At 40.1% G+C, this 21,126-nt stretch overlaps 1 protein-coding gene across 3 annotated transcripts in view; it reads left to right on the top strand.

The window, feature by feature from the left end:
• Positions 1-267: 267 nt before the first annotated feature.
• Positions 268-21,126, top strand: part of LOC125451215 (homer protein homolog 1-like) — an 89,016-nt gene continuing 68,157 nt past the window's right edge. For 2 of the 3 annotated variants that reach the window (XM_059644824.1, XM_048528085.2), the window contains exon 1: positions 269-792. Coding sequence is in view for 2 of the 3 variants with exons in the window: in XM_048528085.2 (XP_048384042.1) it covers positions 788-792 (5 nt within the window). In the remaining variant the exon portion in view is untranslated. Of the gene's footprint in view, positions 793-21,126 lie in introns of all 3 variants that reach the window. The other variant, XM_048528086.2, reaches the window with a different exon arrangement.

The raw sequence follows: 21,126 nt of genomic DNA, 5'->3' as shown, positions 1-21,126 counted from the left end.
GCGGTCTGAACCACTGAGGATGCAGATGGTGGGTGGCTCTCCAACCAAACTAGGGCATGTGAAATGACAGGATGCTGTGTGTATAATTAGCAGAAAGTGTGGGGAGCTGGGCTGACGTCATCGGGTAATTGCTGTGCTCTGACGTCAGGGCCGAGTCGGAACGAGGCGGGCGAGTCAGAGTGGGTGACTGCGCTACGCCGTGACGCGCTGACGTTCATTTAAAGGTCGGGCGCACGCGAAGGAGGGTGGGTGGGGACGGAGCGTGGGGTGTGCGGGGGTTTGGCTATGGCCGGGCAGAAGTGGTGGAGTCTGCGGGAGTGAGTGGAGGAGCGCTGCCGCTGACAAAGGGAATGGAAGGTGGCGGTTGGAGCGCCGCGTAATTGGAATCTTGACCCGGCAGCTGCAGCCGGCTCGCGCCGCCTCGATTTTGCAGCCATTTGGGGCCGCGGCTGGCGACTCTCTTCACCACCCCCCCCCCCCACCGTCTCCCCCTGCTTCACCTCCAAGGCATCTGGACCGAAAAGGCGGGTAGAGGTGGGGAGGAAGAGTCCCTTGGAGCACTCTCAGGGTTTACCCTCGAGTTTCCGCTGTCGCTGCACTCATCTCCCCGCCTCTGTGCCCCTGTGTGCTCGGGGGTGAAATGATCTGCTCCAGCGTCTCTCTGAGCCGGGCTGAGAGAGCCTGAGTCTCGGTACCATCTCCCATCATTAACGCCGTAAAAAGCGAGAAGCGTCCCCCCGCAGGCGGAGAATCGGCTTGTCTTCAGCAGGAGGAGAGAGGGGTAAAAATGGGGTGAGACATTCCGTTTCTTACTGCTGTTTGGTATATTTAAAGGGGGGGGGGCGGAATAAAATGGACACTTTTGCCCCCGTGGTGGGTTGAGTCAGACTGGGATCTCGCCGCTGCAGCTGCTTTCAAGTTAATGTCAGGTCGCTGACGCTGGTGCTTTGGGCGCTTGACATTAGTGAGTGTTTACGGACGAGGATCAGTTACAGCACCCTCTCGAACTGATAGTTACGTCCCCATGGTTTATGTTAGTACAGTTCTAGCCATGTGTGCTCTCGGAGCCTTGTTAAAAAGTCGGGAGCTACCGAGGTGTGTTTTACTCGCGTCCATCCTGCGAAGTCTCAATGCACATTTTGGAGTGTAACGTTGCTGTAACTTGAAGTTTGAACATGGGCTTGGGTTTGACTTGAGAAACTAGAAAAGCACCATACCACTAATTTGATAGCGCTTTAGTGTCTCGAATTGGGACTATCCAGCAATCTCTGCTTGATGTGGTGGCACGGAGCTCTTTAAAACTTGTGTTCGAAATGTTCGCCGCTCTGGATCAAGACTAGTTTCAGCATAATAGGAGTGCTCAGTTAATGTGAAATAACGGTTATATAATTAATGTATGGTAAGGGATTCAAGTTAGATCATTGTTTAAACAAAACCGAAATATCAAAATATTTTGGGTAAGTAAATTCTCTAAATCCTCTTAATTTGAGGATTTTCTGGAACTCTTAGTCCTCTAAAAGATAAAAATCAATCAGACTTATCTTCATTATGCAGCAACTTTTTTTAGCAGAATTATGGATGGGAACTATTCGCTCTTTACTTTGATGTACTTTCCTTCTTTCATAAGGAAACATCCCGCTTGAACTTTTGACTTCCAATTTTTTGTCATGGCAGAAATGCTGTTTGGATTTAGTGTAACTCACTAAATTAGTAAATCTTAAAAGAAGTCACCAAGCATCTGTTTACTACCTTCAGATTAGTTGAATGGTTTCTTGTTTTTAAAAAGTAAAGCTTGCTTGCCTGGTTAAAACTCTAATTCTATCTACATCCATTGTATGTTGGTAGCTCTGGAATGGGTTTTATGGCTAAATTCTAAAACGTGAAAGCTACAATAGAGGAAACCTTCAAGACAAGCTGCATGAATTGTGAAATCAACTGTCAATTTGTATTGTGGATGAAGTATTCATGTGGTCTTTCAGTGGTGTCACTTGTCCAGTTAATACTGCTATTTATCCTAACGAAACACGCTGGTTTTGTAACACAAGTTATTTACGTTAACAATACATGGTGACAAGTGTTAAATTGTTTTTGCTTAACCCCTATGCCAGTGATTAGTGTACTTACTGTAGTAAATGTGAATTAAATTGTGATTTATGAAATATTGTCTTTTGCTGTTAAGTGACCTGTCCAAACTATTTGTCCTATCTTTTTATACTAACTTGTTTTAAAAGTTCTGATGACTTTTTTTATTTTCAAGAGAATTGTTGCTCCACATTAACCCTTATCAGGAAACTGAGTTCCTCATCAAAATGATCAATTGTTCAAAATTGGTTTGAAGTTTATGCAGAACTTTTTGTACATCAATTTATTTTTCTTTATTTTATAGGAATGGAAACCTTTCTCATGTTTTCAGTGGAGCTGCAGTAATATAACTTATACAGTGAAGGAATGCATTTTGTAGTATAAATTGTCTACTTTTATCTCTACTTTGATTTTGAATTCCTCTTACGCATGTTATGCTAAGACTTGTCCCTACAGACTAGATGGGTTTTCTCTTCCCAAATCTTAACCAGCACATTTTGTGCACTTACGAACTTATTGTACATAATGGCTTTACTCTAGAGATGCAACAAGGTGATAGAAGAAAAGAGGCAGTCATTCCATGTTTATAGTCACTTCAGTTTAATAGTCACTTCTTTGCGATAAGTGCTGTTCTACTGTTTTCAAGCAGGGAAACTAGTTAGTTGCTCTTCTCTCCATTGTCTACAGTGCACTCCACAGCTGTATCAGATCTACTGATCATACAAGTTGATGTGCATTCTGTTTGTGATCTGTTGTCCTCTTGGACACTGGTATCTATCAAGGTGTCACTTTGTCAAAATTCATCTCATCTGCTGAGGAAATTCATTGAACAGCTGGACTGTCCTTGAAGTATGTGGAAAAAATTGCAAATGAGACTGAAATGTAAACAAATTTTGGAAATATATGGCAGGTCTTTCAGCTTACTAGGAAGTTAGATGCATCAGATCTTTACTACATGAGGTAAGATATGTATTTTGATTAGATTGCCTACAGTGTGGAAACAGGCCCTTTGGCCCAACAAGTCCACACCGCCGCTTGAAGCATCCCACCCCAACCTGTCCCCTATAACCCCCACACCCCTGAAGACTATGGGCAATTTAGCATGGCCAATCCACCTAGCACGTCTTTGGGCTGTGGGAGGAAACCCACGCAGACACGGAGAATGTGCAAACTCCACACACGGTCGCCCGAGGCTGGAATCGAACCCAGGTCCCTGGCGCTGTGAGGCTGTAGTGCTAACCACTGAGCCACCGTGCTGCCCAATTCTCTCAGATAAGTTGTACAAATTTGTTTGAAACTAAGTTCTTCAGAGTTATTACTTGGACTGATTGTTAAAATCACTTATTCCTTAGTTATATTAGGATTTTAAGTGGCAGGCTAGGTAAAGAGGAATCTGTGGTGTATTTGGATTTACAAGAAGCATTCTATAATGTACTGTACCAAGAGATTATACAAAATTCAGGCTTGTCAGATTGGGGGATCAATTAATATGGATTAACTTTTGTATAGTGGGCAAAAAACATAGTTGGTCAAAATGTAAATGTTCTACTTTGTAACGAGCATGGTACCACAAGGTTAGTTTTTGGGGCCTCAGCTATTTACAATCCATATCCAAGACTTGCTGAAGAGCAAAGCAGGACAAAAGCAAAGTTTTGCCATGGCTGGAAGTTTGAAATAAAAACAAAAGGCTGTGTCCTTTCAGCATATCTGAAAGATTGACGCGTGGATTGCTTTGCAGAAAACCTCTGTTTAGTCCTTGGGTGGTACATGGCAGTACAAGAAAACCTGTTTTAATTGTCTACCTTGGTGTGGTGAACCTCCATTTAAGTTGGAAAGTAATGATTGAAGGAGATGCTTTGCAAACTGACAGATTGAATGTTCACCCCCATTTTGTTTCCTTTGTCTTTGCATGTTTTGCTGTCCCTCTTGTTTGCTCTTTGGCTGTGCAGCAGAAGCTTTAATGTAAATGACTCTTCCAGCATACCATAGTTGTTCTCATGTTTTTCTCCGTACCCACAAACCACCCCAATCACCACCTCTTCTTCCTTTGAATAGTTTGACACCAACATCATTTGTAGATTTTTCTCTTGTCCAATAAAAGTTTATTGACTTGAAACAAAACTCTTTCCTCTTTCTAAAGATGCTTCTCGTCCTGCTGCATATTTCCAGCATTTTGATTTTATTTGGTTGAGGGAGCTGAGTGCAATGTATCCAAGTTTGCTAATGTAAAGTTAGATGGAAAAGTAAACAGTGAAGAGTTTGCAAAAATGTGTCAAAGGCAAGTTGAGTGAGTGGGCACGAAAATTGCAAATGGAATATAATGTGGATGTGAGATGCTTTCCAGTTTGGAAGGAAGAAAATAGGCAAGTTGAATTTTTTTTTTGAGTAGTGGGAAGTTGGGAAATGTTGGTATTCAAAGATGCCTAGGTACTCTTGTAGGTGAATCTCAAAGTTAACATGGAGATATGGCAGTACTTAGGAAAGCAAATGGTATGTGTGATCAGGTTTCTTTGTGGCAAGATGTTTGAAAAATTCTCAACAGCAGCTCTGTGTAGGCAGGCCATTAGAGCATATGTGGAGTATGGCATATACTTGCAGTCTTGCATAAGGAATGGTATTGCTGTGAAATGAGTGCAAAAAATGTTTTTACAGTACTAGACTGTGTGTCTTTGGATGAGAAGATTGTGCTTTGAAGAGACTTAATAGAATTGACTTACAGCATTTGACAACACTTTTTGGAATTCAGATGGACGATGTTTTCTTGAAATATAAGACTCGATGGTGTAGATGTTGAGGATAGTTCTCTTCACTGGAAGGGCATTTGTGGCAGTGGGTTGTGTCCTTACCTCTGAGCCACTGGGCACACGTTCAAGTCCTGAAGTGTCATTAAACAGGTTGATTGTTTGTCGTTTTTTTTTAAAGTATCTCTCTCTTCCTTGACTGGGAAATCTGGAGCTCGAGGTCAAAGTCTCAGAATTAGGGCTTGGCTACGTAGGACTGAGAAGGAGAAATTAATTACTCCCTTCTGGAAAACCCTAGAATTAGAACTTTGTGGAACAAGAGATTGAGGACAGCGGTAGACGTGATCTATGTGGACTTCAGCAACGTGTTCGACAAAGTTCCTCGTGGTAGACTGGTTAGAGTGCAGGCCGATACACAACAGAGGGAGGCTGACTTTACAGATGTGACACCACTGGTTATCGAAGGATTAGTGCTGGATCCACTGTTATCGTCACTTGTATTAATGATTTTGATGTGAGCATAGGTGGGGTTAGTGAGTTTGCAGTTGATGACAAAATTGTTGGTGTGGTGGATGGTGAAGAAGGTTACCTCAGTTCAGTGGGGTCTTAATCAGATGGATCAAGGAATGGGAGTTAGAATTTAATTAATCTAAAATGAGGTGCTGTCCTCTAGAAAGGCAAATCAGGGGAGCTCTTGCACGCTTATTGGGAAGGTCCTGGAGAGTGTTGCTGAAGAGACAGACCTTTGGAGTACAAGTTCATAATTCCTTGAAAATGGCGTCACAGGGAGATAGGACAATGAAGGTGGTGTTTGGTATGCTTGTCGTTATTGATCAGCGCATTGGCTATAGGAGTTTGTGGCTGTACGGGGCATTGATTAGGCCACTTTTGAATCCTGTGTGTAGTTCTGGTCCCCCTGCTTTCGGAAGGATGTTGTGAAACTTGGAAGCGTTCAGAAAAGATTTGAGGAGGATACCAAGGTTGGAGAGTTTGAGCTCGAGGCAAAAGCTGAATAGGCTGTGGTTATTTCCCCTGGCGTGTCAGAGGCTGAGGTGTGACCCTAAAGGTTTATAAAATCATGAGAGACATGGATAGGATGAATAGCCAAGGTCATTTCCTTGCGTGGGGTCTCCAAAACTAGAGGGCATAGGTTTAAGGTGAGAGAGGCAAGATTTAGAAGAAATTTAAAAGGCCAACTTTTTCAGAGGGTGATGCATGTATGGAATGAACTACCAGAGGAAGTGGTGGAAGCCGAAATAATATTTAAAAGGAATCTGGATAGCTACATGAATAGGAAGGGTTTAGAGGGATCTTGGTCAAATGCTGGAAAAAGGACTAGTTTTATCTAGGATTTTGGTCAGCTTAGGCAAGTTGGACAGAAGGCTGTGTTTCTGTGCTGTATATCTCTGACTTTGACACTACCATGGAAGGACATGGATGCTCAGTTGTCAAACATATTAAAGACTGAGTAGCTGCCCTCTAATGACTTTCCTCATTGTAATTGACAGTCAGCTCTGTGCAGTGCAAAATATAATTGTTGGGTCACTTCCTTTACGCAATCTGTAGCAAATAATTGTCAAAAAATAAATCAAATACTTTTGACACTTGTGCAGTGTTGTATTGAACATTTCTAACTGGACATGCATCTCATTATAATCTCAATACTTTATTTTTTATCTCTGCTATAAAAGCATCACTTTTTCATCATTTGCCACACCTGACCTTGTTAACATATCCTTTATCTAGGATTATTTGCTGTGTATCCAAATTGTTTTGTCATATAATGATGTAAAGTATGCTGTGTCACTATTTTTGAGTCATCTGTAGGAAAATGAGAAGATGCTTAAATTTGAAAACTTACCAACATAGTATCACTTTAAGTGTAGATAAACTTGCACTCATTCAGTACAGTCAATGAAATAAGTGAAGTGCTTTGGAATGCTGAAATGCAAAATTGCCTAACTCATTCCTTTACCCTCAACATTCTTTGTTTCTTTTTATCCTCCACCTCCCTCCCTCCCTATGGATGATCACTTCACTTCATTCCATGTACTTTTGTTCTATTTCACTTTGGTTTGTGGTTCATTGTGCAACAGATTTTTGACTGTAAAGACAACTAGCATATAGTTTCTTTACCATATGGTGTTTGTGAACTGCTTTGAGACACTTTTACTAGCAATTACTCAGCACTTGAGTGAATAGCCATATCAAGATGAATGTAAAATATGCATTGAGATACACATTACTGGGAAAGTTTTCAGGATTTAATGAGGAAATTCTGTCCTTGTATTCTTATTTGGAATATTTAGCCATGTAAATGCAGTTCATAATTATCCCAATGAATCAATGACTCGTCTGTCCTATTTAACTAACTCATGCAACTGAATGTTTGTTTGTTTCTGACCAACTGAAAACTGCACCATAGCACATCTTGACAGCCTAATGATGTATTTCACATGTACACTGCTACCAAAATCTGACTACAACCTCTCTCTCATCTATCTACTGTTTCATCAGACTGCCATCTGACATTCAGTTTGGATGAGTAAAGAATTGCTCCGTTTAAACATTGAGGATTGATATCATTGTCTTTGATTTCTAGCTCTACAAGCTAAGATTTTTAGTTACTCTCATCTGCTCCATGGCCATTTCCTGCGATTTGAAGATTGTTTGCAATCTTGGCACCCTTGCCAAGATTGACTACTTCCACTGGATGTGAGTTTGCTTGCTGAGCTGGAAGGTTAGTTTTCAGACATTTCGTCACCATTCTAGGTAACATCATCAGTGAGCCTCCGAAGCACTGGTATGTCCCGCTTTCTATTTATCTGGTTAGGTTTCCTTGGGTTGGTGATGTCATTTCCTGTTCTTTGACTACTTCCACCTCTCTAACGTTACCTGTTAAAGCTCATATGTTGATATCCTCATTTAGACCTTTGTTATCTTCAGACCTGACTATTTTAATATTTTGATCACTTCGCACCTTGCTTCCTGCATCAACTGGAGCTCATCTGAGACAGTAGCCTGAATCCTAATTTGTGCTAGGTCCTGTCCATTAAACATCCCATATTTGCCCCTCAAATTTACTCAGTTTGGGAATGCCACAGTTCTAAATGTTTTATTGCTGTTGTCTTGGCGTTTTATCTCTCTCACCTCTTCCAATCCTGTTGATATGTATTAGTAAATTCAGTAGCTAATGTGATAGGTTTAGCAATGCATGGAATTAGGAGTGAAGATCACATTTTAAGTTTTTGTATACTTCATTTGAGTACCAAGAGTAATTGCATTGTAAAAATACATCTGCATATTAACTGGTAAATGTTGTTTTCTGTACTGTAGATTGACAGCCTTTATAGCCTCTACAAAAGTAATTAATAATTTGTCTGCATGTTGTTGACAACAGTGCTCATGCGTATATTGCTTTCTAGCTCCTGCATCAGGATTGTTGCTAGTGAATGCAAGAAAATCTTGAGGCTTAACGTTGCATTTTCTTTAAAAGATGCCAAGTGCCAAGTGTCATCTTTCATGTTCAGCATAACTCACTAGGGCAAGTTCATTATAGAGAGTCTTAATGAAATTGTTTTGATTTCTTACATGTAAATGATCCCCACTGCTTAGTGATGTCTGTCCAATTGCAGGAAGAGTATCTTGAGTGTGGAATGTAATGGAACTTAATCAAATTTTAATTTTAGAAGCATGTTAACTATTTTGCAGTACCAATGTATGGCACTTAGCAGATCTTAACAGTTAATTACCACCTGATCGGATTGGAATAACTTTAATTTCTGCAGTCATTTTCACAATGTCTGATCATTCTCAATTAGCCTTTGAAGCACCTTTTTTGAAATGCTGTCATTGTTGCAATGCAAGGAAACAAATATGATACATTTGTAACAAGAAACAAAGATATAAGTAACTATTAGTCAGAACCCAGGGAGAACGCCCCACCTCTTCAAATTGTGCAGAGTGGTGTCTTTCACCTGACATGCGTGACCATATCTTAGTTTGATATCTCATTGAATAGGTTACACCACTACAGCAAAACATTCACTTAGTATGACACTGTTAGCATCAGCCTGGATTGATCGTGGCACAAGTGCAATCTGAACTTTAAATATTCTTGGCTCGGTTCTGGCACTCGGTCAGAACAGTTTGCTGCTTTGAAAATTGTGTGCATGTGCTGGAATTGAAATTCTCAAAGTATGGTAACATGTAGAATAAATTTTCATGAATTAAATATATATTAAAACCTGGTCAGTGTGACTTCTGAAATTTGTTAAAAACCATCTAATCCATGTGAAAGCACTTTACATGTTGATAATGAGTGCTTACTTTTGAGGTGCGTTCCCAATGTGGAAGTGGGAAGGTTGAAGTGAAAATTTAATTTCAGTAACTGACCTATCTGGCTGATTAAGTCAGTTCTTCAACTTAATGGTTATTTGTGTATCTCTACATTGTTGAGTACAAGTTGAGCTATTGCTGGGGGTGGCATTAAACAGGAAAGCCAGAAAGAAAATTGTTTTGAGTAGTTATGGAGGGCAAACATTGTTACAAGAGCCACTTCCAGTGCAATGCTACAATAATCAATATAGATTAATTTTTGGTTATGGGGGGTTTCTTGGCTGTCTATTGCCTGCATAGCACCCTTGATTTATACTGCAGAACAAGGTGACTTACTGTATTTGTGTAATTCAGAAGCAAAAATCACAGATGGTGGAAATCTGAAATAAAAGCGCTGAACTAATTCAACAGGTCAGGCAACATCTGCAGGGAGAAAGGTCACATTCCAGGTTGGCCTATCATCAGACTGGTTTTTGTGAAAGGTCATCAACCTCAAATATTAACTTAGTCCAAACACTGCCTAACCTGCTGAGTTGGTTCAGCATTTTGCACTTATTCCTGTTTCTTTGGTTTTTAGATCCAAAGACAGTAAACAAATGTTTGTAATTTGCCTAGTCTAAAATCTAAATTGATGGTTTTCACCAGAAACAGATTATAGACACTCATCTTGGAGTTGTGGCGACTCTTCTATTCTCTTGTTATGGATCCTGAGCAGACTAAAAACCCAGTGCTGGTAGGGTTCACCCTGCTGCCAGTGTTTGAAGAGATGGTGAGTGGGATGCTCAAGTTTTCACACCTTCCTTCTGTTTATGCTTAATACCATCTGGCCCTTTTGGAGAAACTCAGAAATGTTGACACTTTGTGGATGCTTCATCTTCAGTTTTTGCAGCTTTTGCTATAGAGTTAAGGATGTCCTTCGGAGTGTTTTGTCTGCCATTCTGCTATCTGCCTCTCAACGTTGAGTTGAGAGATAATGGAAACTCTAGATGCTAGAGAATCAGTGTGGAGCTGGATGAACACAGCAGGCCCAGCAGCATCTTAGGAGCACAAAAGCTGACGTTTTGGGCCTAGGCCCTTCATCAGAAAAGGCCCTTCATCACTTTTCTGATGACCGGCCTATGCCTGAAACATCAGCGTTTATGGTCCTAAGATACTGCTTGGCCTGCTGTGTTCATCCAGCTCCACACTTTATCAATGTTGAGTTGAGAGCTGCTTTTGCTTTGTTTGGAAATCCCGTCAGGCTTGTGCCTGTGTCCCACTCAACGCAGCTGATTGAATGTAACCAGTGCCTTGGGGTTACTGGCCTGAAGGGAGATTTGCAGGATTTTGCAGAGGCATCGTTAGTGTTATTTCATAAAGAAGTTGAGGCTTGTACTGTCCATGGACTATGCTTCCAACACCTGCAGGAGGACTATTAACACTACTACCCTGAAGGCCTTGGTGCTGTGTCTGTTATTATTGTGATCAAACACACACTTCATGAGATGGATGAAAATGGTCTTCAGTCCACAATGTTGAATTATAACATAATAAATAGTAAGAAATAACAAAAGACTATACGGGACTTGAAATTATTATGGTTTTGTCTTCGGATGCTGCTAGACCTGTTGATGTCCTCCAGCACTTTTGTTTCAGATCTCCTGTATCCTCAGTTCTTCATGTTTTGCATTTAAAACATGTATGTCTGTCCTTGATAGGATGAGGTCCCCAAGGGATTGGAAATAATTCACGTTGATCAGTGACCCCTCATGGATCTTGGTGGTGGGGAGAGCAGTCCAGTAGAGGACCTTTGTCTTCCAAATGTTTAGTCTATCAAAACCTCACTGAATAAGTTGTTCATCATATTTTATGAAATAATCCATTGTGCCCAATATGCATGTGGTTATTCTTTGAAAGAGCCAGCACCATTCATCCCACTTCCTGACTTTTCTGTCATGTAGTCCTGCTATTTTTTGTCATAAGATATAGGAGCAGAATTACACTTCTCTGTAAGAGGCAGCAACATATTATCTAAGGCATGATCAGAATAGTTGTGTGGAAATTATACTTTCACTCTAATATTGGTATGCTTTGAACTGCTGTTCAGACATTGGCACACTTTTTAATTTACTCCTGATCATGGTTATGTTGTTCAGTATAAGGGGTAATCAAGTTTAATCACTTTGAGCCATTTCAGTGCACAAGGTAAAAATAAAGATTAATGGACCTTGGTAGGTGTTGAAATTTGGTGCTTCCAACACTCCCTGATTTACTATATCCAAACTCCTACTTTGGAAGATGTCTCTCTAATTTCATTCTCCCTGGACCTTTGTTGCTCTGAGAGCAGCCCAATGTCTCTAATTTCTGTCTTTCAAGCTATATATTGATTCTAAACTTAACATTGTAGTTCATTTATCTGGTCTATAATAGCTAAGTACAAACCCTTTTGAAGCCAGAAGCTTTCTACCACAAACGAGGTATTATGCAGTTTTGTTTAGGCTGAGTAATTTGTGTTCAGCTGTTTGAAATATAACTAGAATAAGGTTCAGTTTTGGATTTGCAGCCCTTCTGTAAAGTGTCAAAATGTTTAGTACTGTCTTTAATATTAAGCAACATGTTGAAGCTTGAACCACAGTTTATTCTAAATTGCTTCAACTCAAATCATTGAGTTCCAATTTGTGAAATCTTTGGAGGCATTAAACATTGGAATGTGAAAGGTTTCTCGACTTTTGAATAATTGATAGTTAACTTTTTTGTAATATACGACGCATTGGGCTATCTCTTACCTCCTGCTTTTCAAGTGGCAGAGCATAATGGTGTTTATACGTTTTAAAATATAACGTAATTTAACACGATTGGATAACCTTGCAGTGACATAATGAAATATTTGGAACAGTGTTTTCGTCTAATGTGCCTATCAAAAAAAAAAATGCAGCTTTGGAAATACTTTTGATGTCAATATGGAGTTTAAAATCTGTTCACAATAAATTCTAAACTGAGACCTTTTTTAATTTAATTCCTTGTAGATGCAAGACTCTGGCATACAATGGACAATAATTTGCAACAAGATTGTAACTTGGATGTTACTAGGTTGTTGGCTTGGAAATGACAGATATGTAATGTAAAGATAATTCAAGGATTCTTTGAAAGAAATATGCAGTGCAGAAGCAGCCTTTTGGCTGACCAAGTCTGCACTGACACGTGGAAGACCCCTGACTTGATAATCCCATTTACTAGCTCGCTCGTGGAGGTGATTTGGAAGCACAGGAAATTTCAAGAGAATGTATTCAAGATTATTTCGTGGAATCTGATTTTAGCTTTTAATATTTGATGCAGGAAAAGTTCAAATTACAAAAATGATTTTCTAAATGTTAAAAGCAATACTGAAACCCAAAAAGATTTTGCAAATTGCTTTTTTGTTGTAGATCAATGAAATGGGTACTTCAGTATTCAAATGTTTGTGCTCAATTTGAAAGAAGTTAAAGGCTTGCAATTATGTGACACCTTGCAATTTTGCTAAGGAATTTCCAAAATATACAATAAATTTTCTTTGAATACCTTGACTACTATTATGTAGTCAAGAATGTAGCTATTTTGGGCACAATAAGAATTCACAAACAATAGTTGTAATTTTCTTGGATGACAGCGGTTACACTCATACCTTATTGGCTATTGTTTTGAAATATCTGGTGGTCATGAAAATTGCTACGTAAGTGCACATTCTTCTTTTCCATTCATGTATTTTTGTGGTAGCTGAGGAAGTAATATCAGCCATGCACCAAAAGTCTTGAGTTGGCACCATTTTGATTATTAATAAACCATAGGAGCTACCACACCAAGCAAAAAGGCTTGAATTTAAATACTTCTGTCCCATTATACCATTATTGCTTTGGTTTATCAGCTGAAGTCATCCCTAATAGTTGTAGATTTGCAAACCCTAATGCATCTGATTCAGAAGTGAATGCCTCCCACTGTTCCAAATGAACACCCATTTTGATAAACCATTTGAGAATCGAAGAAAAACTCTATTGATGTCCTTCAGCTTTGAGATTTTGAAATACATTACATACCAGTGTTTTTAAATGTAGAATTATCCTTTTCCTTTTTTTACAAAAGGAAAGTTCATTGTTGCTAGTGCATTATCTTATTGCATTACTGCATGCCTAGCCTTAAAGCTAAAGCACTGTATTTCAAATTTGTTGGTGAGTGATATCTTCATATTTCTAACAGGAACCATTTATTTTGTCAGGTATTAAATGATGCATCTGATATGTGCATTGTTCTCTTAGTGATTTTATATTTTGAACTTTCTAAACTGTTGAGTCTAAAACAGAGCAGCATATGAAACTGATCTAAAATAGCATGAACAATTGGCAATGGTGTTTTATTTTAATGCTTCACCTTGTGATGTAGTTTCAAAGGAATATCATAGTTTATAGTTCTTTGACCAGTAGTACTATAAGTTCTATAAGAAACTTTAGTTTACCTGAAACATTTCATATAATTCAAATTATTCAGCTCTCTAGTAAGCTTATCAATTTATTTTACATCAACTATATTTGCTGCTGAACTTTAGTATTTGTAAGTAACATTGGCAAATTTTTGACGAATAGTTGTGAAATTTCACCTAATAAATGCAACCTTCCAATTCAATACATAACATAATATCCAAAATTAATACCCTGTTGACTACATGACTCAAATGTTAGATCTAGATTTTAATAGTACATTTCATCAGTGACAGTGTTTGCTGTTAAGGTTGGGTTGGCCAATAAGCCTGCATCACAAGGCTGAAGTCTTCAAGGTGATTATAATGGGAGAGTCAGAAATAATAGTGAGGAGGATCCCAGCCACCTCAAAGGACCATGTGGTGATCCGAGTTTGCAGTGGATACATGGTTTACTTGTTACACTGATTTGGGAAAATGTCCTTGTTCCTGCTGGCTGATCAATTCTGCAAAGGCATTTACCTGTAGATTCAGCCTGTCTTGCTTTGTAAACAGCTGAGTTTTACCAAAGCCTGGTAAACCTGGGTACCTGTAGTTAAAAATAGTAACTGTCAAAATGAAGGTGCTCATGCTCGTTATGATAGTTAAGCGTATAATATTGCTTTCCCACAAATGCTGGAATTGACTTTCTAATACTTTGAAGGCGATGAGTTGTGCTGTTCACCAGTTGCTTGAGAAATGCCCTGTCCGTCTGTCTGTCTCTGTCTGTCTGTCTGAGCCCCTGTTTGAGGAGATTAGTAGCAGATCAGTGTGTTTTGGGGTCAAAATGTGACTAAAGAAGACCCATGTCAGATAATTGAAGTTACATATTTTCTCAACTTGGGACTTTTTTAATAAAAGTCTGGCTCGTAGAAATTTCTAATTGCAAATACAGCATTTCTGCTGGCACAACAGATCTACTGAGGTTGCTGCTACTTAAGTAAAACAAACTCATTGAGATGGATGTAAAAAAAGTTAAAGGTTGACCATTCATGATGCCTAGCTTTTGTTTCTGTACTATGCACTGTTGTATGGTCCATGAAATTATTTCTTCAATATGAATATGTTATCATGTTTGGTGCTTTCTTGAATAAAGAATATATTTTCATGATCCATGTTTTGGTTAAAATAAATGCTGTTGGTTAAAAATTTGTCTAACAGGTAATAAGTTTGTGACAAGACTATTTTCATTGTAATCACGTCCTTTGTGTAGATGTAGCTCTTAAGGTGTCAATCAAAATCTATTCTGACACTGCTTTTGGCCAGGCTATTGATTTGTTTGTTTGTTTGTTTGTTTGTTTATCCTACAGAATACTGGATTCAATCTGAACCTTGTAGTCAAATAACACTTTTGTGGATTATATTAACACTGCATTAGGAAAAAAAACTTAGTTTGGACATTAAAAATTGGATAAAAGCCATTCAGCCGTTGCCACACTGAGTGCTGAGTTTGTATATACAATTGTTAATTTTCATAGACCAAGATACCTTTAGATAATGAGATCCTGGACCTGGTTTGGTGTTGGTTGAATGGGTATATTGGCATCGTACAGGGCCCCCTGCCCCCAAACTCTACCATTACACACAGTCAAGCTGCTATGCCCAAATCCTGAAATCAAAGTACCATATCTTGAGTTTAAATTGAGAAACTGATGCTTGATCTTTTTTGTGTTGCCAGCTCTCAACTATGTCACTGTGGCATTTTTGTTCAGTGACCCTTAATTGAAGATTAAAAAGAAATAACAAAATAACAGATTTTTACCATTCTATGATTCCATCTTAATTCGTATACTTTCTGGAATTAGCTTTCCTTGGAAGTGATTTTTTGCATATGGATGTTACACATATATTTTCTGACTTGTTTGATTCAAAGTTGTTCTGATCTCCTGAGTGCAGTGAAGGGAAATGCTATGATAAGCTTCCTTTCCTGAATTAGGAAAGCAGAGGGACAGACACCCAGTAATCCCAGCTGGAAAGTATTGTTTGTGAATGTTGAGTGAAAATCAAATTGTGTTTGGTTGATAGATAATAAAATGTGAGGCTGGATGAACACAGCAGGCCAAGCAGCATCTCAGGAGCACAAAAGCTGACGTTTCGGGCCTAGACCCTTCATCAGAGAGGGGGATGGGGGGAGGGAACTGGAATAAATAGGGAGAGAGGGGGAGGCGGACCGAAGATGGAGAGTAAAGAAGATAGGTGGAGAGGGTGTAGGTGGGGAGGTAGGGAGGGGATAGGTCAGTCCAGGGAAGACGGACAGGTCAAGGAGGTGGGATGAGGTTAGTAGGTAGCTGGGGGTGCGGCTTGGGGTGGGAGGAAGGGATGGGTGAGAGGAAGAACCGGTTAGGGAGGCAGAGACAGGTTGGACTGGTTTTGGGATGCAGTGGGTGGGGGGGAAGAGCTGGGCTGGTTGTGTGGTGCAGTGGGGGGAGGGGATGAACTGGGCTGGTTGAGGGATGCAGTGGGGGAAGGGGAGATTTTGAAACTGGTGAAGTCCACATTGATACCATATGGCTGCAGGGTTCCCAGGCGGAATATGAGTTGCTGTTCCTGCAACCTTCGGGTGGCATCATTGTGGCAGTGCAGGAGGCCCATGATGGACATGTCATCAAGAGAATGGGAGGGGGAGTGGAAATGGTTTGCGACTGGGAGGTGCAGTTGTTTGTTGCGAACTGAGCGGAGGTGTTCTGCAAAGCGGTCCCCAAGCCTCCGCTTGGTTTCCCCAATGTAGAGAAAGCCGCACCGGGTACAGTGGATGCAGTATACCACATTGGCAGATGTGCAGGTGAACCTCTGCTTAATGTGGAATGTCATCTTGGGGCCTGGGATGGGGGTGAGGGAGGAGGTGTGGGGACAAGTGTAGCATTTCCTGCGGTTGCAGGGGAAGGTGCCGGGTGTGGTGGGGTTGGAGGGCAGTGTGGAGCGAACAAGGGAGTCACGGAGAGAGTGGTCTCTCCGGAAAGCAGACAGGGGTGGGGATGGAAAAATGTCTTGGGTGGTGGGGTCGGATTGTAAATGGCGGAAGTGTCGGAGGATAATGCGTTGTATCCGGAGGTTGGTAGGGTGGTGTGTGAGAACGAGGGGGATCCTCTTGGGGCGGTTGTGGCGGGGGCGGGGTGTGAGGGATGTGTCGCGGGAAATGCGGGAGACGCGGTCAAGGGCGTTCTCAATCACCGTGGGGGGGAAGTTGCGGTCCTTAAAGAACTTGGACATCTGGGATGTGCGGGAGTGGAATGTCTTATCGTGGGAGCAGATGCGGCGGAGGCGGAGGAATTGGGAATAGGGGATGGAATTTTTGCAGGAGGGTGGGTGGGAGGAGGTGTATTCTAGGTAGCTGTGGGAGTCGGTGGGCTTGTAATGGACATCAGTTACAAGCTGGTTGCCTGAGATGGAGACTGAGAGGTCCAGGAAGGTGAGGGATGTGCTGGAGTTTGGTTTGGTTGTCTGTCTTGTATGACTACATAGTTCATTAATACCCGTTGAGGAAGTATATTAAAGCGTATGGAAAAGTCAGTAGGACAGGATATCTGGATGGCTTTTGGAAAAAATGTGGAAACACAAACTTCATGATCCAACTGTCCTTATTCTCATGCAATAACATTTAGTTACCCTTGGTTCATGAAGCATGCAGATTTTTGCAAGTCTGTGATTGTGTACCTGGAGTAAACATCCTCTGGCAATGAAAGTTTAAAGAATAGCTTGCAAATATGTTGAATTATTTTGCTGTTTCACTTCCCCAAACTTATTCAATTGCATTTCTGCTTTGCTGTTTGATTGCTGACTGCAAGCCAGCTGCAGCCTCAAGTGACCAGAGAAAGGTGGAGAGGACTAACTTGTCTCAATGCTCACGTACCCTCCCCAATAGGTTTTAGTTTGGCTCATTAGTGCCACAGAGCACCGTCATTTTCAGCTTCAAATTCCCTTAATCAAGAAAGGCTTGGGAATATATGCAGGAAACACCCAAACTTGTTTGGTGATTTCTTTAAGACTGTAAGACAAGGCTGAAGTAATTTAAAACTTCAGCTTGCAGGATGATTGGATTCTAGTCAAATATAGCCTTGAGCACTGCTGCCTTGCTTTTGCACATTTTTGAGATGTGGTAAGATCTTCACTTTAATTTTTTTTCAGCAATGTCAAATATGTGCATGTTGTAGCTTGCATATCCCGAGTGACATTGAGTTTTATTCCTACAGTGGGAAGTTTTATATAATGAGCATGTGCTTTTTTAAAAGGTAATTTTACTTCCATCCTCAGTCCATCGCCTCTTTGGGAGTTTCAGTGCGTCTTTGTTGTGCCCCCCCCCCTTGTCTGCTGAGTAAAATTTGTCATTTATTTTCTCTGGATGCTTTTGAGTTGAGGTTAACTGTGCAAGTTGACAATCTCCAGTCCTATTTAACCTGATTATGGAATAGGTCCTCGGCAAACGTTTACATTTTAATAACTTGTAAATCATTAGTGTTACAAAATTAATTTTATTTACTCTGACGGATTAGAAAATCTGACTCCTTTTTACTTGTAGTAATTTCTTTTTAAGCTCTGGGTGCAGTCCTAGTTTACCCATGAGACTTGGGGTTTGCGCAGACTTTTTTCCCTATCCTGTTAAACTTGTCTGACAAATGGATTTTCTGTGGTGATTCTTGAAGTCTGATTTCTGAATGTATATATCATCTATCTTCCTCATTCTATTAAGATACTGAATTTTGAAACTTCTGCAGTGCAAATGCTAGTCTCTTTTAGGTAATCGGTTGACTTTGTTCAGTTATCAATTTTCTATAGTTTCGCTAATCAGTAATGGGATGAGAGCATTGCTAGCTAGCCAACATTATTTTTTTGCCCATCCCTAATTGCCCAGAAGCAGTTCAGTCTGTAGGTCTGAAGCCACATGTAGGCCAGACTAGGTAGGGATGGCACTTTCTTTCCCTAAAGGACATTAGTGAACCAGATGGGTTTTTCCTGACAATCTGCAACAGATTCAGTCAAGATTAGATTCTTAATTGTAGATATTTTATTGAATTGTAAGTCCAACATCTATAGCAGGATTTGAAGCCAGGTCCCCAGAATGTTATCTGGGTCAATGGATTAACAATCCAGCAATAATACCACGAGGCAATCACCTCCTGTTGGGCAGTGCATCTGGCTTCCCAAAGAGAGGGGTTGGGTCTTATCAGCAAAACTGAAGTAAAGCAAACCTCTTATTAACCAGTATCTACAGGATCAGGAATGTGCTAGTTGATCAGGTATTGTGGTTATGCAGTTTATCGTACAGACACCTTTACTTGACTGTTTTTGTGATGTCATAACATGATAAAACCCTTTACAGCCAAAGTACTTTTAACTTACTTTCAACGGCTTTTTACCTTGAATCTTCCCAACCTGTGACCTTTGCCACATAAAAGCTAGCAGATGTGTGTGCGCACACCACCAACCTCAAATTCCCCTTCAGGCCAATGCCTTGACTTGGAAGTGTATTGCCCTTCAGTGTTGCTAGGTGTAAAATCCTGGGACTTGCCAACAGCAACTTTGGGTGTACTTACACAAGATGGGCTGCACTAGTTTCAGAATGTGGCTTAACAGTAAATGCTGACCCAGCTAGTGATACCAACCTGAAGAGAATTTTGTCTTAAAAAGTATGCGTTGTTTACAAAGGTTTGTTGAGTACAGTGAACATGGTATTTGGTATGAACAATTGAAGTGACATGCTGTTTGGTCTTATCTACAAGATGCTGGGAATTTGGCCTTAATTTCCCTAGTGGATCCAGTAATCTGGCGGTTGTCACTAGTAAAATCTCAACTGTAATTTCCTTGTAAGTTTCAAAGACTGTTCAAACAATGAGTGTCACCCCTAAATTTACATTTTATGGAGTGCATCTAATTTTAAAGCAAACAAACTCTTCAGAAGTCTAAATTTTTTTGTAAAATGAAAAGTGGACTGCTTAAAATATCTTTAAACTTGTACTGAGTTACAGCTTAAATGTTCAGTTCCGTGAATAGGTTGTCAAACAAATTTTCCTTTTTTACTGAGTGCGGATTTATTGATGTGCAAATAAAGCAAAGGTGATGCAAGAAAATCTTTCCATGCAGCGTGTAGTTAGGATATGGAATGCACTAAGGGAAATGTGAAGTCAGGTTTAAATGGAGGTATTAAAGAGGGAATTAGATGACTATTTGTATTCAAATGGTGTGCATGGATATGAGGCAGAGGCAAAGGCAGGAGACTGCACCTATATTAGCTGGTAACAATGGGCCAAATAACATCCTTCTGTGTTGTAAAAAATTTCTAATTCATTTCATTTCAAACCTTTTCATCTTACTGTTGTGATCCTTGACAGGGTACTCTCGTTTTGTGAAATTATCCAGTTGAGGGTAGGGGAAGGATAAGTGCCATTATTAATGAGCAAATTTGCAGCATCTCTCAGATGAAGGGAAGTAATGTAAATTTCTGGAACTTGCTAGGTAATTTGTCACTCTCTCTCTATTTAACTTGCACAAATCACTCCTGTAACTACAAAATTTTTAAAAGAACTTGCTGGATTTGTGCATTAATTGATCATAAAGTGGAGGCTTATAACTTTTTTTGATAGCTGTTAGGCTGGCAGAGCAGCAACAATTATCTCGTGTCCAAAGAGGGAACCTGTTTAAACTGGCATTTCATTCTTTATAAGTGGTTCTCCCATTTTAAGGTTCTTTTAAACTAAGGAAAGGATGCTTTAACTGTTTTATCTTTTGCCTTTTTCTTGCAGTCTTGCTTGAATGCACGTCAGAACAAAATGAGTTAACCTATATTTGTGCAGTTAACAACAGATGTATACGTTGTACAACTACAAAGACGTGGTTACAAGGTGATTGCTGAGAACTAAATATTCGAGGGCTACGTGAGTTTTCAAAAGAACTGACAAACATACAGGAAGGAAAGTGTGCTGGGGTAGTGTTTTTGGTGTGGGGATGGAATAAATATGGCAAATGATCTTGATCACAAAAGGCAGAGTCAATATTGTGGAGATAAGAAACAAAAGGAGAATGAAGACACTGGTGGAAGTATGCTATAGGCCCCATAGCATTCTCTATACAATGGGACAGAATAGATTGGGAGATCATGAGGGCATTGAAAAATTGATTTAGGCTTAGGATAGTTGTATGTGATTTTAAATTTCAAGTTTTAAAAAGTAAACTGGGATAGTCAGATTGGTAGAAGAAATCATGAATTCAGTGTATTCTGGCCAGTTTCCTAGATCAATGTTAATGGGAACTGCAGATGCTGGAGAATCCAAGATAATGAAATGTGAGGCTGGATGAACACAGCAGGCTCAGGAGCACAAAAGCTGACGTTTCGGGCCTAGACCCTTCATCAGAGGAAGGGTCTAGGCCCGAAACGTCAGCTTTTGTGCTCCTGGGCCTGCTGTGTTCATCCTGCCTCACATTTCATTATCCTAGATCAATGTGCTGTCTATCTGAGCACTAAGACTGTTTTGATCTAGTGATTTTTGTTTTAAAAAATAGGGTAGG

The sequence above is a fragment of the Stegostoma tigrinum genome, chromosome 3 (genome assembly GCF_030684315.1).
Source record: "Stegostoma tigrinum isolate sSteTig4 chromosome 3, sSteTig4.hap1, whole genome shotgun sequence".
NCBI lineage: Eukaryota > Metazoa > Chordata > Chondrichthyes > Orectolobiformes > Stegostomatidae > Stegostoma > Stegostoma tigrinum.
This window is presented reverse-complemented; position numbering and strand designations above follow the sequence as displayed.